Consider the following 15,637-nt stretch of genomic DNA (forward strand, 5'->3'; position numbering starts at 1 on the left):
TCATCTATCTCCTTTTAAAAGAGATAGAAGAAAGCAGAGACAGAAAATACATAGAGAGGCAAATGTGGGTGTTGGCATAATTCCACCAGCTGGGATGGAAAAATGCCAGCGAGGGTATGGTCTAAAATGTTTCCCTTTTTGTTTTTAAAAGATATCTGCAAATCAACAACAACAACAGCAACTGTGGCTGTAGAGATGGTGAAAACTGCCAAGTTCACAGTTGTAGTGACCAAAGGGCCAAACAGATCTGTTTATCCAAGGCAGATACAGTACACACAGTGTGAGGGTGAGTTTGCCACATAAACACACAGCTTCAACCAACATGACTCAGATTTGACCTGAAAGGATCAAAAGCAGCAGGAGACTTTATTATCCTTGCCCATTTATTCTGTGGCTTCTCTAATGAGACTGCCAACAAAGATGCCAAATTTTTGAGGTTGTTTCTGTAACACTGGCCCATTAAAAACTGAACTGAGATCCATCTACTCTTTCAAACAGACTGCATAGCAATAATGACTTTCAGTCATTAGAGTACTCTGTGAAATGGAAACCTTTGACCTGTTGGTATCCTATTTTGTATTGTATTATCATTGCCAGTCCCCAGAGGTATCCAGTTCTGACAGCCTGTTGTATTTTTGTCTGGCAAATAAGCCTGTTGAAAAAAACGATAGGAAATTAGCCAGAGCTCTAGCTGGACTGATGGAAAGGATCCCTAAGGAGAATCCTGTTGGTAGCATTGGACTATCATGAGCTAGGTGTCAGAAAATCCAAGGGCTGCTCAACTTTGAGCTACTTCCAATCTACTAAATCCCCTGTTTATTTTTTCTCCTGGTTTACACAGTGAAATACCATCATGAGCCAGAAAACATCAGTTTATTGCTATTCAATTATTTAATGACTTTCACTCCTTTTCCTCCTGTGCAAGATTCCAGGTCTTTAAGAGAGGGTAGCTTTGGAAGAATAGAGAAGTCTATCAGGGCAAAATGTCATTATGGTTTGATTTCATCACAGCCTCTGTGGACAACTTGTGTACATGGATAAATGTAGGGAACTGTGTATTTGACAGGCCAGAGCTCTGAGCTGGTGAAAAGGAGCACAAGTCTGGAAGTGTTTCAGCTGTGTGAGTGAATGAATATTCCCAGGGTGGCCAAATTTCTTGCCCTTACATGTCACATCTTAACATCTTCATTTGTCTGGGAGCCACCAAACATATATCCCACCCCTCAAAGAGCTCAGAAGAGGGCTTGGGGGAGTTTTCCCAGACAAGAGATGACAATGGCTCCTGGGGAGTCTGGGTGGATGTGCTGATGGGCCCTAAGGCAACCCAGCAGTGCTACCCCCATGGGGCTCATTCATCCCTGGGAGAGCCATGCCCTGTGTCTGGCCAGCTCAAGGAATGGGTGGAATGAGAATGTCACTGTGATGGCCACGGAGACAAAACTCTTTGTTCCATCACCTTATCCTTCTGCATCTCCTGTTCTGCTCCTCTCCCATATTAAGGCATAAGTCAGGTGTCAGGACAGTAGGATACAATTAATTGGCTTACCCACTGTGTCCCAGTTAGGGTCAGAGGCCCAACAGAAATCTCTGAGAAATGTTCAGCCCTAAAAAGACTGAGATCAGCAATCAAAAATCCTCAAAACCAAATGCCAAACAGATGCAAATATGTATTTTTGGAAAAAAGCATTTCTTTGTCATTTTATGAAAGAGGCTTATTTCTGAAAAAAGCAGTGGGGGGATGAAAGGAAAATACCTACCCTGTTAAACAGACCTGACCTTCAGCCTATAAACATATGCACAGTCAGATATGCACACGTACAGTGAAACATCACCAGCCTGCTGCACACCCACGCTGACAGAAACACTGACACACAAACGCACGGGCGCTCCCTTTGCACATCCCCGACTCAGCCACCCCCCATGCAAACACCCACAAACTCACAGCCTAATTTTAGGCACATGCATTTAGACAGTGTTTCCCGGCCTTCCCAAAGCACTGACTTCTTTTCACGACAGGCACTGAAGTAAGCACAGCATTTATAGAGCAACAAACTCCTGCACTGGCTCCAAATGCCCCCTCCTAATGTGATGATAAACGTAATGGGCTTCTGATAAGATCATGTGTTTGGGATAAAAGAATACTCAAGCCTACTTCAGCCCAATGACTTAATTCATACTCCCATGGAGGGGAAAGCAGCCTTTGAATAGCTGTGATCCAGGACAGTGTGTGATCCTAACAGAGGCTAATTTGTTCCTGATTATGCCTAAGACCCCAATAAATCTGTCTGCTCAGAGTCTGCAAAACCCGAGGGAGGAACCAAACAGAGAGCCTGAGATGTCTGAATTAAATGGGGGCTGCCTAAATGATTAACCAAGTCCTGCTGAACTGCACTGTCACAAGCTCTGGAGCTGTGCTGGCCCCAGAGAGCCACCACATCCATGGGACAACTGTGCACAGAAGCTGAGAGATGAGGCACCCACTTGCTTTTGTATGCTCTGAAAAATGATGAGGGAAACTGGCTTTATAACCCTGGTTACTTGTAAGGAAGATCTGTTGGTCTCACAATTGACTCAATATGCAGTGTTCTGCATTGAGGGGAGTGCTGGTGAGAGGAGGGGAAGACCTTTCCTGCCAGTGGGTTTCCCAGTTCTGAGTGATGGCATACAGGGGATTGTCATTTGATCCTTCCCAGACACGAGGGCACCAACCTTCAACAGCCAAATGTGGTGCATCACTGTGTGGGCTGCCAAAAACTAGCACCAGCTCTAACTCTGGATTCTGCTGGTGGTCTTGGATGACTGGCAGGTTACATGTTGAGCTTTACATTTTCATAAGCAAAGCAAAGAACAACCAGATTGTTTCTTCCTACATCTGCCCTCAAAAAATAAAAACTAAGAGGCTTTTTCCCTTTTTTCAGTGGTGGGAACAGAGCTCAGTTACATTCATAGAGTCCTACAGGCTCAGAGCCAGAGAGGACAGTGTCAGGAGTGGTGTATTTCTAGGAATGAGTAGCTAATGGCTTTATTCCTATAATGATGCAAAAGGCTTTTTATGTTCTCTTCCTAACTACTGTGGCACTAAATGCATCTGTGGCCTTGGCAACATGAGCTAATTTTTGTGTCCACAGAGGTCCAGAGGCTCCTAAGATCTGGTGATGGTCAAGGATTGGTCATGCATGACCTGCACCATGGACTGTGTTCATCAACACCGTGGACTTTGCTCTCCAAGCAAAGATGGAGCTGATTTGAAGGAGATATGGAAGAAAGGAACATAAAGGATATCTGATTGGTCCTCAAGGAAGAAATGAGTTCAAAAAATTAAAAAGCAGTTGCCTGGAAATCCAGCTGAAATCTAGAACAGTAAAATGTCTGCATAGCACCTAGCAGCAGGAGGGAGCATCTCTGGGGGATTAACAACAGATGCTGGAGGATGCTGAGCTGAACTTGGGGAACATATTTTCATTCAGGCAGCCCAAGCTCCTTTTCCCTTAGAAAGTTCTTACTGAAGGCAGAAGAACATTAGGGCCAAACAAAGTTCCTGTCTTGTTCTGGGAAAAGACAGTCTTCAGTTCAGCAAAGATTTTTGTGACATCTGAGAAACCTTGAAGGAGGCTCTGTGGCAGCATCAACCTGGAGAAGTGTGACTTGAGGAAACAAATTGACAAGACCTGTTTTGCTAACTCCTGAAGTCAGGCTTAAGATCCAAAATGGTCTTGGGGCTCTTGTGTGTTGCACCAGAAAATTATGCAAACTACATCTCTCCTTCCTTCCTAAGCTGCCTGAGCACAGTGCAAGAGGCAGCTTTTTGTGCTGAAATACAGATCCCTCCTCTGGGGCTCAGAAATGAAAGGATGCCTGAGATAACACAGATGGTTTAGTGAGCACAGGGAAGCACCTACAAGAGTAGGTCTGGATAAGCAGGTAGCTCCCCATCTCCTTTACCAATCTGAGGAGAAGGTGGAAAATCATCAGCAAAATGAGTGAAGCCTTATAGAGACCAGCAGACATGCAGGATATACGCTTGTCTGTGATAGGCAGCCTTCCAGCTCATGAAATAAAGAAACAAGAGAGGTAAAGAGATCCAATTCATAGCACAGGGCACATCCTCAAACAAGGCTTTGAATGTCCGAGCAGGGTTGTCAGAGTTCTGGGGACAGACACTGGGGGCAGTTTCCTGTTTTCAGCCAGGATGCAGTGATTGGCATCGGTATAGTCTTCTTTTTGTGCAGTAACTACCATTTTTTTAAAAGGCCAGACAAAAAAAAAAAAAGGAGTATTTTTAAGCTCAGCTGTTTACTTAGGGATGTTTCCAACCATAACTAGCCTTATGCCACATAAGTATTTGTCCAGAAAAAAAAAAAAAGAACCAGGAAAAAAAAAGGGGGGGGACAAAAATGCAGAAGCATTGTCTCAGAGTAACAAATTCTTGGAACAGAACAAGATTTGCATTTTAACCCCTAAAAGGCTGTCCTGAGGTGTGCAGGCTTTCAGACACAGCAAAGGCCAAACCCCAGGCTCACCAAAGTCAGCAGCTTCTGCAGAAGTAGGGTTTTACCACCACGTCATTTAATCGGCATCTCCAGCACTGGTGTTTATGTTCACACAGAGGAGGAGAAATGTATCCAGAGGTTTCTATCACAAAAAGGGAAATAATTCCACTGCAGATCACATGAACTCGGCGGCTGAGTGACCGCAGAACCTGCTCCATTTATTTCTATGGGAGTTTCACCTTTGGCCTCAGTGGGAAGAGAGTGAATAGTATGGCCTGCTTCCAGGATATCTGCTAATCTCTTCTTTAATATTGAAGAAGGCAGAGACAGAGATATTTCCTGCTCCAGTAAAATATTCAAGAGTTACTTTCCTTCCTGGATGTTCTGATTGAAAGGAGGAAAACCATTACATGGAGCTTGGGCAGACCTTTCAGAATAAAGTCGCATATCAATAAATGGTGACGTCTTCCTCCAATGAAATAAAACAGACACCTTGGAAATGAAGGCAGCGTGGGTGTCGCAATCTACTGCGGAACATCCAGGGGCCTCACAGGAGGCTTTCTTTCCGTGGAATATGACAATCATGTCTGAGCATCTCCTGAGCAGAGCAGGCAGGGATAATGCCTTTGCAGAGTGAGGCTCCCTGGTAATTCAGCTGCTTGTGGAAATGCATTCCTGGGCGTGACTGGCTTTCTTTGTGTGGTGGGACTCGGCTCCTCGCAATGATATAGCAGTCGCAGCACCAGAATTATGCAATTGATCTGCCTGCTGCAGACAGATACAATTACAATTCCCTCGAAGAGCCCAGCACTGAAATTTGATATTTCACCTCCAAGAACATGAGTCTTTGTCACTTAAAAGAATATTTAACGTGGCTGGCAGTGGTAGCAAGACCTTGTCTGAGCTGTCACTGCCAAAGTGGCCATCCACAATCCCTGGCAACCAGGAATGGCCAACTGGACCCAGAACAGCCATCCCCAACCCCTGGCAACCAGGTATTGTTGTAAGAGCACTAACACATATGTTCTCTTCCTACCTCACCTTGTTTCCCTCCCTGGATGGTTGGATAAAACAGTGCCAAGATTTTGATATTACACAGATTTATCAGCTTAACTTGGAAACTGCTCAACTGAAAGTCTTGAGGTTTCTGCCACGCAAGGGAATAACCATTATGACCATGAGAAAGGTGACCAGCATGGCCCTCTGAGACACCTTACACACGTGTTTGTGAGGAGGAACACAAGAGTAAAAACCCAGAGGTGCCATTCCCCAGGGAAAACAAAGTGCATGTTTACATGTGGTTGGATGTTACTGCAAAGGAAGGTCTTGTGCTCACCCTCATCCTCTGAGCACAGTTGTTGAGTCACAAAGGATGCTCTCAGGACTGGAGCATGACCAGCTGTGGAAACCTCTCAGATCCACGGACAGTAATGTGTGAGGGATGCAACAAGCAGAGGAGTTGTTCCCCTGCTGGACTCTCATTTTAGCTGTGTCCTAAAAACTAAAGCTGGATTGAGCTGGGTTGTAGTCACTGGCCTAGGGAAAAATGCAGGCAAATACCACTCCAGCCCACATTCTCCCCCACAAAAAAGCATCTGTCCTTTGTATTTTTCTGCCTGAGATGTCTGCTCTCTCTGCTCTGTGGCTCAGCTAGCCTTCCTAGGATTGCACTATTAATGATGACAGTCTGAAAATCACTTTAAGAGACTTTACGAGGATGCTGTGATTACTAACTTGCCAAGTGAGTGCTTAGACATTTCAGAACATGCAGCCACACTTCTGCAAGCTGCAGGAAACAGTCAGCTTCAAAGTATTTGCCTTAAGCTGAAGGAGTCACACAAATATCATCTGAATAACCCCAGCCAGTAAATTCATGACTATTTGCCATGAAATTCTGTTATAGAACCTCAGCTGCTTTAACAACAACACTCTTTCCCAAGCTCCTTGGTCAATGCTTTCACCTTATTGATGCCCTGGGAGATGCTGAGTTTCTCTTGCAAGGTGGCTCTGTTTCTCCCATGCTGTTGTTCTGCTGAAAGCCCTCGGCAGGGTCAGCCAAGGCCTATTTAATGCTGGTGAAAGAAGGCAAAATCACCATTAGCTGCTGCATGGGGCCATGGTTTGGGCAGCCAAAGCTGTGTTCCTGTGCAGTAGTATAGGGAAGGGAGGGGGAGAGGATGGGAGAGCTCTCAAAGCATGCCCACAATGAATATGGATGGTCATCCATCAATTTATTTTAAGCACATTACTTCTCTGTCAGAAAGGGAAAAAAGGAAAAAGAAAGAAAGGAAAGAAAAGACATATAAAATTAGGTTTGTGTCACTCATTTAACACTGCAATTTCCCCAGAGGATTATGCACCAAACAGAGATAGCAAGCTCATGAATATTAATCATTTCCCTGAATGCAATGCAGCCCGCCAAACAATAAGATTAGGGGAAAGTGCTATGCTTAATTTATGGATAATGGGAGAGGTAAAGGATAGAGCTCCCACAAAGGTAAGGCTCACAGCTGGAGGGAGAGGCCTCTGAGGAGGAGGAAGACAGATCCAGATTTGTAAGGTAGCAGAAAAAACATTTGGGGCCAAGCAGGAGCAAAAGAAAAGGTGTTTAAAGATCATTGTCAAATTAAAATCATACTTCTCCCTGAACAACCACTGGTGACTAATGTTTCAAGCATGCCAGAAATTGGTGGTAAATTCAAGAGCTAGATATATTTATTTTCTCTTTGCCTCTGCTCTGTGTCTTTTCTTTGTATTTTATATCCCCGAGGCCCTGATCCCACACACCACTGAGATGTGTGTCTAACCTGAAACATTCCCATTCTTCAGGGTGACCACTCCCATCTGGAAGTCAGTGGAAGCTCTGCCGTGTTTTGCTGTAAAAAGGCTTTAGCCAAGAGTCCCTTATAAGCAAAGGAGATAAACTATAGCAATAATAGCACCAATAAGATGTGACTGAAACCCCTATAAATAACCTGGCTAACTTAAGGGGAGATAGAAGTTCTGGAGCTACTTCCCAGCTGTGTTTCAATGTGTCTATCAGTCTTTACTCATCTCTTTTCATATTACTTTCTCTCCCCCTCCCTCCTTTTTTATTGATCTCTGCATCTTTTTTATTATATCCTTCTCTTTCTTCAGCACTGGTGAGCTAAATCAATGCATAATGCACATCCCACTCCACAAAAGGAATGCAAATGAAAGCCGGGCTCTTTTTCAATGTCCCACATCTATCTGGGTGTGCAGCGCTGGTGTGTGGGAGAGTGCACGCCAAGGACAAGGTGCTCAGCTGTGCCTCAGACACCCATTTCTCAGCACTCCTCTGGGAATGGATCAAGTGCTAAGCCCCAGGTTCCCACCACTGTGAATCATAACTCTCACAAATGGGGTCTGTTTTACACAGGACACGTTGGGTTGAACTTGGCTGAGATCCGCGGTAACCGCAAAAATCTGTTATCCCTGGAGTGATCAGGGCAAGGTGAAAGGAAAGCAGCCCAGAGGTAGGAGAGGGGTGCATCAGTCACACAGACATGGCTTGGAATCACCTGTCTCTTACTAATCAAAAGGCAAAGTGAAACTTTCCCCGTGGGACCAAATTCTGCGTGGAAAAGATAAAAATATGCAAAATCCGCTACAGGAAGTGGCTGTGGGTGGGGGGAGAAAAGGTAGAGATGATAAATTTCACAATGGGGAAGGGCGAGAGTGCTGCAGAACTTAAAAAATGGAGCACTGCCAGATGCTTCCATTAATTAATTAATTAATCTCACTGTCGCTTTTCAGCATGTTGCAGGAAGAAAATGCTATTAATCTTTTCTGTTTTCTGTTGCTCGGCTTTGTGCTTGGAGAAGGCCAGGACAGCCTGACAGTGAGACCACACAGTTTTCTTCCCTGCCTCCCTCCCTCCCTCCTTCCCCCGTGCCCCTCCTCCCTGGCAGAGCAGATTGATCCACTGTTATCTGATTAGAGAGGAAAGAAGGAGGAAAAACAAAAGCAAGACAAAAAATAAAAAGAAGTGTAATTTTATTACAGGCACTAGTGCGAAGTGTCTTGAGAGCCTTGTGCCATTTAGTCAAAGGAAAGTTGGACCAATTAAAAAAGCCCATAAACCCCATGATCCTAAAAGGCAAAGGGAATGAGAGAGGCAAAGGGACACCTGCAAACAGGCTGCCTCCATCCCTGGAAATATCCAGAACTCAGCTGAACATGACCCTGAGCAACATGCTCCAACTTTGAAGCTGGCTCTAACTTTGAAGTTGGCCCTCCTTGGACCAGAGACCTCCAGAGACTCCTCTGAACCTAAATTATTCTGTGATTCATGGCTCTGAATCTAAAGCCTGGTGGTGCTTGCGGGCTCTGTTGTATTTTTCTCCTACCAAGTGAGGTGACTTGCGTGGTCTCTGCTTTAGGAGGCAGGAGCCCACTTGGGCTTTGCTATCAAACCTCCTCCTCTGGAACCCGCCCACGACGCCCCTTCAGCCTCGTCTTTAGCAAACAAAATGTTTAGCAGTTCTTTCCAGCCACGTGGGACCCAATCCTGCAGACAATTTGTGACAAGCATTGCATTCACTGTTGTGGTTAGATTTGCTGAAGTCTAAAGAATGCCTTGTGGTAGTTCAGAAACATGCCTGGAAGAAAGCATTTGCAAGATCAAACCCTGAGGCCCCCGATTCAACAAAGCCTCTGAACATGTGTTTGAGGCTCGCTGAATTCTTTGGTGAAGGGGAGTGATTCCCGGGGCTCTGAAGAGCTACATAATACAACAAGAACATCACTGAAAAAATAACACTCTCTGAAATAACTGCTTGTTGTTCTACAGAATTATAACATGTGTTAGCCTTGTAAACATGGAAATAAATTACACTTATTTTTCTGTGCTCCTGAAACGGGCACCCAAGAATTCTGTATTTTCCAGGAAAACACCCCACCAGTATCAAAGAAGACTTTTGTTCAGCTTAAGGCAGAGGATTAGGCGTGATATTGTTAGATTGTGGAGAATGCTGAATTTCTGCTCTTTTTTACTATTATTTATTGTGTAATATGCACAGACACTCACTTCCCCAACATCTTTATATTTTCTGGTGAGATTTTAATGCTTGATATACCAAGCAGAATATAAATCAACAGTGTTCATTTGTCTGAAAGACAAACTGGCAGTGTCTCCTTAGCTCTTGGGGTTATAATTCATGGTGGTCCAGCTACCACAAGAGCCAACAGGATGTGTTTCACAGGTATTAGTTCCTCTGAACCTGTCCTAGAGACCTGAAGGCTGTGTTTGCCTGAAAACAGCAGTGGGGCTGCTCTCACAGACCGTGCACAAACACTGAGCCCATCACCACCACAGCAGTCACCCCAGCACAACTGTAAAGTCACACAAACAAACATTTTTAAGGTCTCTGTTCCTGCACCTTCCCTTTGATTCAGCTAATTTGATTCATCTGAGTCCCTATATTCAATATTTCACAAGGAATTTGATATCATTTGTTTTGTAACCCAGGATCTGTGCAAACCACAACCTTCCAAAGCCCGTGACAAACAAACAACTTTTTTGCCCCTGGAATTCCCCTCTCCTTTCCAACACAAGCAAATCTGAAAACCCACTTCCTCTGTCATGGAGTAGAAAAATCTGTATGTTTTAGTTGCTTTGTTTTCTAGTCAGACAGCTTTGTCCCACACTTTCAGGAAGCTCTGTTGCTGCTCCTGGAGTTGGAAGGGGGATGAATGGTTGGATGATGTTGGGTGGACGATACGACTGGACTCCATGATCTTAAAGGTTTTCCCAACATAACCAATCCCATGATTTTATATAAAAAGGCATAAAGCAGAGTAGCAGAGTGTTGCATACCCCTAGGACACCACTGTGTGGTCCAAAGCTTGGGATACCCCACTCTTACTCCTGTCCATGGACTAATTTGGAGCATTTGCAGCTCCCACCCAGCCCACATCACCCGGTTTCCTGGAAAACTGATGGGCACAGGGGAGAACCTGGGTCATGTCCTAATGAAACGCTGGGATGTGTTCAAAGCACAGACCTGGACCAAGGAATTCAGCCCTGCTGTGGAGCAGGGTGATAGAGACACAACCATCCAGCACCAGCCCAAACCCTTGCTGGAACCGGCCTCACACCACGCCTGATGTCTGGGGAACCCAAAACATTTGCGTAAGTGTTTATCCCACTTTCAAAATATTATGACTAAAATCTTGCAGTGCTTGAGGCTCTAAGGCAGCAAGTTACTTGAAACACAAATGTAACTTCAAGACCACCAATTGTCACAATTAGTCTCGACCATAAATATCCCTGATTTCAATAGAACTATTTACATATGTAAATAAGTACATCATCAAATCAGGCCTCAAGTCTCACTCACAGTGTGGGAAGCTGAAGTTAAAATGTAGCTGTTGTGATGAGCCAAGCAGTCCCCAGTTTACCACCCAAGGGAAACATGGTGCCTGTGAGGTCCATTCTACGCTGCTCCAGGCACAAGAGATAATGGTCAAATTGCCAAAAAGAGCAAATTTCAGACTTGCAAATGTTACAGTATCTGCTGAGGACTGATGCCCTGAGCTGAAGGCATGGGATCACTACCTGGGGCAGGGTGTTTGCTTGGGCAGTGCAGATAAGGAATCTCATAAAATGTCTTGAGAAAAAGCCCACCCTTTATAAACATTAACTTTGGTTCCTGAAGCTCTGCATGTTTTATTCTTTCGCAGACCTCACGGACCCCTGGGTAGAAAAAGCAACCCCACAACGTGGGGCTACTCCCCAGAAGGTGCAGTGTAAATTGGTCTCCATTTCCCTACTCTGTCCCCAGCATTCCTAGAGAGTTTAATAAATATGTAAAGCTCGAAACCGCAGCCCCGATAACTCGAGCATCTTCCGGCCATTGTGCTTACAGGTTTTGCTAATCAGAGCAAACCAGGCTTGCAAATGAAATCTGATTAAGTAGTTTTCACCTCTGAAAAAGGGGATTAGCCAGACCTTTGATCCTCAGATATTGATTTGCAACTCAAAGGAGGTGTGACCTCAGCTGGACTTGCTTCTGGTTTCAGTCCCTTCCCCTTTCACTCCTCCTCCTGTTTACCAGAAAAAATCAGTTCATGTCTTCTCACGTAGTCAGATCTAAAGCCTATTGAAGCCAGTAGAAAACCACCCACTGACTTCAATGGGCTTTGGATCAGTCCCACAATGGCTGACTTAGCCCTAAGTCCTGGGCTGTTTCAAAGCCAGCAGAACCAATTTCCCATCAAAATGACCAGAAGCTGGGAAGATATGTTCACCTTTCAAACCTACAAATTCCACCTTTTTTCTCTCTCCCATGACAACTCTTCAGCTGGAAATGCTGAGAGTACTGCTGGTTTTTCCCCTGCACTCTGCACTGAGTCGTTGCCCACCGTGGGTCTGAGGGCTCTGAGCCAGACTTACCGATGCAATTAAAGGACAGCTCCTGCAGGCAGAACAGGGAACAGCCATCGCCGTTTATCTTGTTCATGTCATCACATTCTTCCCCCAGTTCTCTGCAGGCAAAAAGCAGTCAGCTGGCAAAGTAGCATCAACCTGATGGTCTGTACAACCCCTCTGAAGAACCCCAAAGCCCTCATATCTGTTACAGCAGCTTTGTGTGCACACCCCCAAAATACCTCTCCCTTCCTCCTTAAGGGAGCCTCCTGGCTTCCTCCTTTTCATCATTCCTGGTTCACAGGCTCGCCAGGCCAGTTCCCTCCAGCACATGTGGATACCACTTGCTGTCCTCTGATGAGGATATGAGCAACTTCCTTCATAGCTCGTGTGGCTGTAGCTCAGCAGGTGGGGAAAAAGAGAACAGGAATCTCTGAAACTCTTTGTATTAAATCTGGAAGGGCCAGACTGTGACCCCAGCATGGGAATAACAAGGCATAAAGCCTGGAGTGTGGCTATTCCAGGTGGCAGCACTTGGAGGAGAGCAGTCAACAGGGAGCAAAGGGTGTTAGGGACAGAGCCCTGCCTCGTGCCAACCCACATGGCTGCAGCAGCGTGTGGGGAGAAGAGTGGGAACCAGATGAGAAAGGGGCTGCCACAGCTGCAAGTGGGGCCACAACCAACCAAGCTGTGACACAGTCTGGTTCCTGCTTGCTCCTGAGGCAGCTCAGCTATTGTTTGACACTTGCTGCAAAGCCACAAGTGATGTTTGAGGAATGTGCAAACATAACAGTAGCAGAAAAGTTATGTAAAGCAAAATTAATCTGTCTTTCTCCACCTCTCTTTCCAGGATTGCCCTGGATTCATATGTTGTTTGATTGTTTTCTTTGCTTTCCTTGCCTGTTGGGCCTCTTCCTGCAAATATTTGATGCCAGGTATATCATCTGACAGAGTTGTGCTGTGTGATTGCTGATCAGCATTATTTCAAGCAAATAATACTGGCTGGATTAAGCACTTGCTTGTTGTTACTTCCATAGTTTAAATAATTAAATTACCTAATGCCAGGAAGCTTTGAAGCAGCAGCCTTAAGGGCCAACATAGTAAAGGAATAAACTCTAACATAGTTGAGAAGGATTGTTTTACATTTTCAGTGGCCTGGGGACTGGTGAGAGAGGGGAGCTGATTGAGAACATGCAATTCCCAGCACTCTCCCTCCGAGGCCAAATCTATCACTTCCAAATGCATCCCAGCTCTGGTGGTCAGTCAAACAAGGGCTTGCACCAGGACCTTGGCCCCAGCACATGGCAGGGTTTTACCCAGCTGCCACACACATGGGACAGCATCGAAGGCTGTGTGAATTTTTCCAGCTCCAGGTCTGTGCAGGAAATGTCACATCCATGTATAAAGATGCAGATACATGGGCAAACAGCACAAACAGCACAGAGCGTCCTTGCCTATTGATCCTGCTGTCTGGACTCCATTATCTGTATCTCTGTCTGTATCTCCTGGTGCCAGAGGAGAAGGGCCCACGGTACAATTAAATGTCATCATCCCGGTAATCATCAAGCACGTGAGTCATTATCTACAGATGAGAGCCAGCCTAACCTAAGGAGACATCAGAGGTCATCAATTCCTTCCTAGCCTCAGATTCTGGCTGAGGAGATGTGCCCAGATTTATCTGTTTGCTTGCTCCAGACTTACATTTGGATAATCCCATCTCCACAGTATCCACTCCCAGAGATATAAACGAGGGCAGGGGACGGCTCGCTCTCCTCCATCCCGGACACAACCACCACCTGGTATCTGTACGTGCTCCTGTCGCTCAGCTCCCTGCCAGACAAAAGGAAAGGCAGTCATTCATACAACAAAGGCAGCAGCAGCAGCAGCGGGCAGAGAAAGAGGGACTGGAGCAGGGTTTGGCTGCCAAAAAAAGCAAGGTATGGTTCAATCAGCTCCTCCCAGCGTTCCTACCTTGTTTTGATGGGATTAATTTTGGGTTGGGTGTCCGTTTGTGAGCACAATCAGCACTACCTTTGTCCATGCTTGATTTATGCACGACTCTGAAATAGGTGCAGTTCTTGACCACCTGACAGCTAAACCATTTCTTGATGAAAACCATGCATTTTGGTGAGTTGCTGCTTACACCTCCACCCACTACAGAGGCAGCAATGCAGTGCCAACCCTCACCATGAACAGTGGCAAACACTGAGAGCATCCCCAACAGTCAACAGTACTTCCACACCTGAGGAACCAACCCTGTGCCTCACTGCGTTCAGCCTTGGACACTTCTGTTCCACATCAAGGATAGCACTACCAGCAAGTCTGTTCATTTAAGGAATTAAAAATACCCTGTTAATCATTATTATTATAAATACTCATTATTTCCTGAGCAGCCCTGAGCTCAATCCAACTGCACCTGGAGCCTGGATTAGTGTAAGCTGAGGATGTTTCAGTGATGGACAAATATGTTATCCACATCACATATGGGCATTAAAACAGAAGAGTTAAAAAGTTGGTTTCTTCCAGAGCAAAAAATAGGATCCACACCACAGCACAGGATCAGGGTATTAGCACTGAAATATTCACAGAAAGAATTAGCAAACTGTTACATATTTATGCAAAGCCATAATTACCTAAAACCTGTGCATCTTTAAATGAGGAATAATATTTTTCAAGTATAATATGGGAATAATGTAATCCTAATAAAAATGTTTAGCTCTTTCACAATGTCTTTTGCACTATCAAGACTCAAAACCTTCCTCAAAGAATCTCATTTGCTGTCCTCTTTGTGCCAATTTGTAAAGCCATGGAGTGGCCAAGGCAAAATGATTTGCTCAAAGTCATCAATCAGGTTAATTGCAGAGCAGGAAAGGCAACCCAGCTCTTCCCCAAGCCTGCCAGTCCTCTGCTCACTGTGCTCACATTGCCCCAATTACTGACAGCAATACACATGGCTTTTTGTCACAGGAACTTGGTCAAAAAGCAACTACTAATGAAGTGTGTACTATGAGGAGATAAATCTACTACTCAGAGCAGCACAGCCATTGAAGTGGATATCAATGAGTTACTGAAATCTTCAGGTTCATGAAATAAGTATCTCCTTACAACATTCATTAAATTAACAAGCATGACTTAAACTCCAATATCCCACATTATATTTTAAAACAAAGCTGTTTCTCATGGGTACTGTGCCTGCAAAAAAAACTGGCATTGAGTGAACTGCACGCCAAGAGCACTGGGATCTGACTCTGTTACTGCACATGGCAATGGAATGGGAGTGCAACTCAGTGGAAGGAAAACAGAACTGGCTTTCCCATTCCTTCTGCACCTGATTCCTGTCAGCAACAGTCCGTGGCTCCTACTAGCTAAATTTGAGAGTTCATGTAGCACAAACAGTATTTTAATTCACCTACAGGCTAGGGAGATGTCTACCCAGATATTGGTAAGACTGTTTATTTCATCAAAGTGAAAAGTTTCAAACTTCTGCCCCTTCTGCTTGTTTAAAGCAACTGTTTTTCTGGGGGAAAAAAAAATATAGGAAGTAACTAAAGTGGCCAAACACACACTGTAGTAAAACAATGAGGGTTTTCCTCTAGATTTCACTCCCAGATAAATCCACTTACTAAGATAGGAGGCTTTCATATATACTGATGAAATCAAAGCAGAGCCAAGCTTTGATTATTAAAGAGCAGTTATTTCTCAAGTTCTGTCTCAAAAACATCTCAAAACCATTTGTAAAATATTTAAGATTAACAAG

At 44.8% G+C, this 15,637-nt stretch overlaps 1 protein-coding gene across 1 annotated transcript in view; it reads right to left on the reverse strand.

Annotated features, from left to right (window-relative positions):
• PAPPA (pappalysin 1) overlaps positions 1–15,637 on the reverse strand; it is a 179,849-nt gene that overhangs the window by 75,565 nt on the left and 88,647 nt on the right. Inside the window, exons 8-9 of the mRNA XM_009093509.4 lie at positions 13,582–13,710; positions 11,908–11,999 (exon numbers count right to left, since the gene is read on the reverse strand). Of these exons, the coding sequence (XP_009091757.2) occupies positions 11,908–11,999; positions 13,582–13,710 (221 nt within the window). The remainder of the gene's footprint in view (positions 1–11,907; positions 12,000–13,581; positions 13,711–15,637) is intronic.

The sequence above is a fragment of the Serinus canaria genome, chromosome 17 (assembly GCF_022539315.1).
Source record: "Serinus canaria isolate serCan28SL12 chromosome 17, serCan2020, whole genome shotgun sequence".
In the NCBI taxonomy this organism is placed as follows: domain Eukaryota; kingdom Metazoa; phylum Chordata; class Aves; order Passeriformes; family Fringillidae; genus Serinus; species Serinus canaria.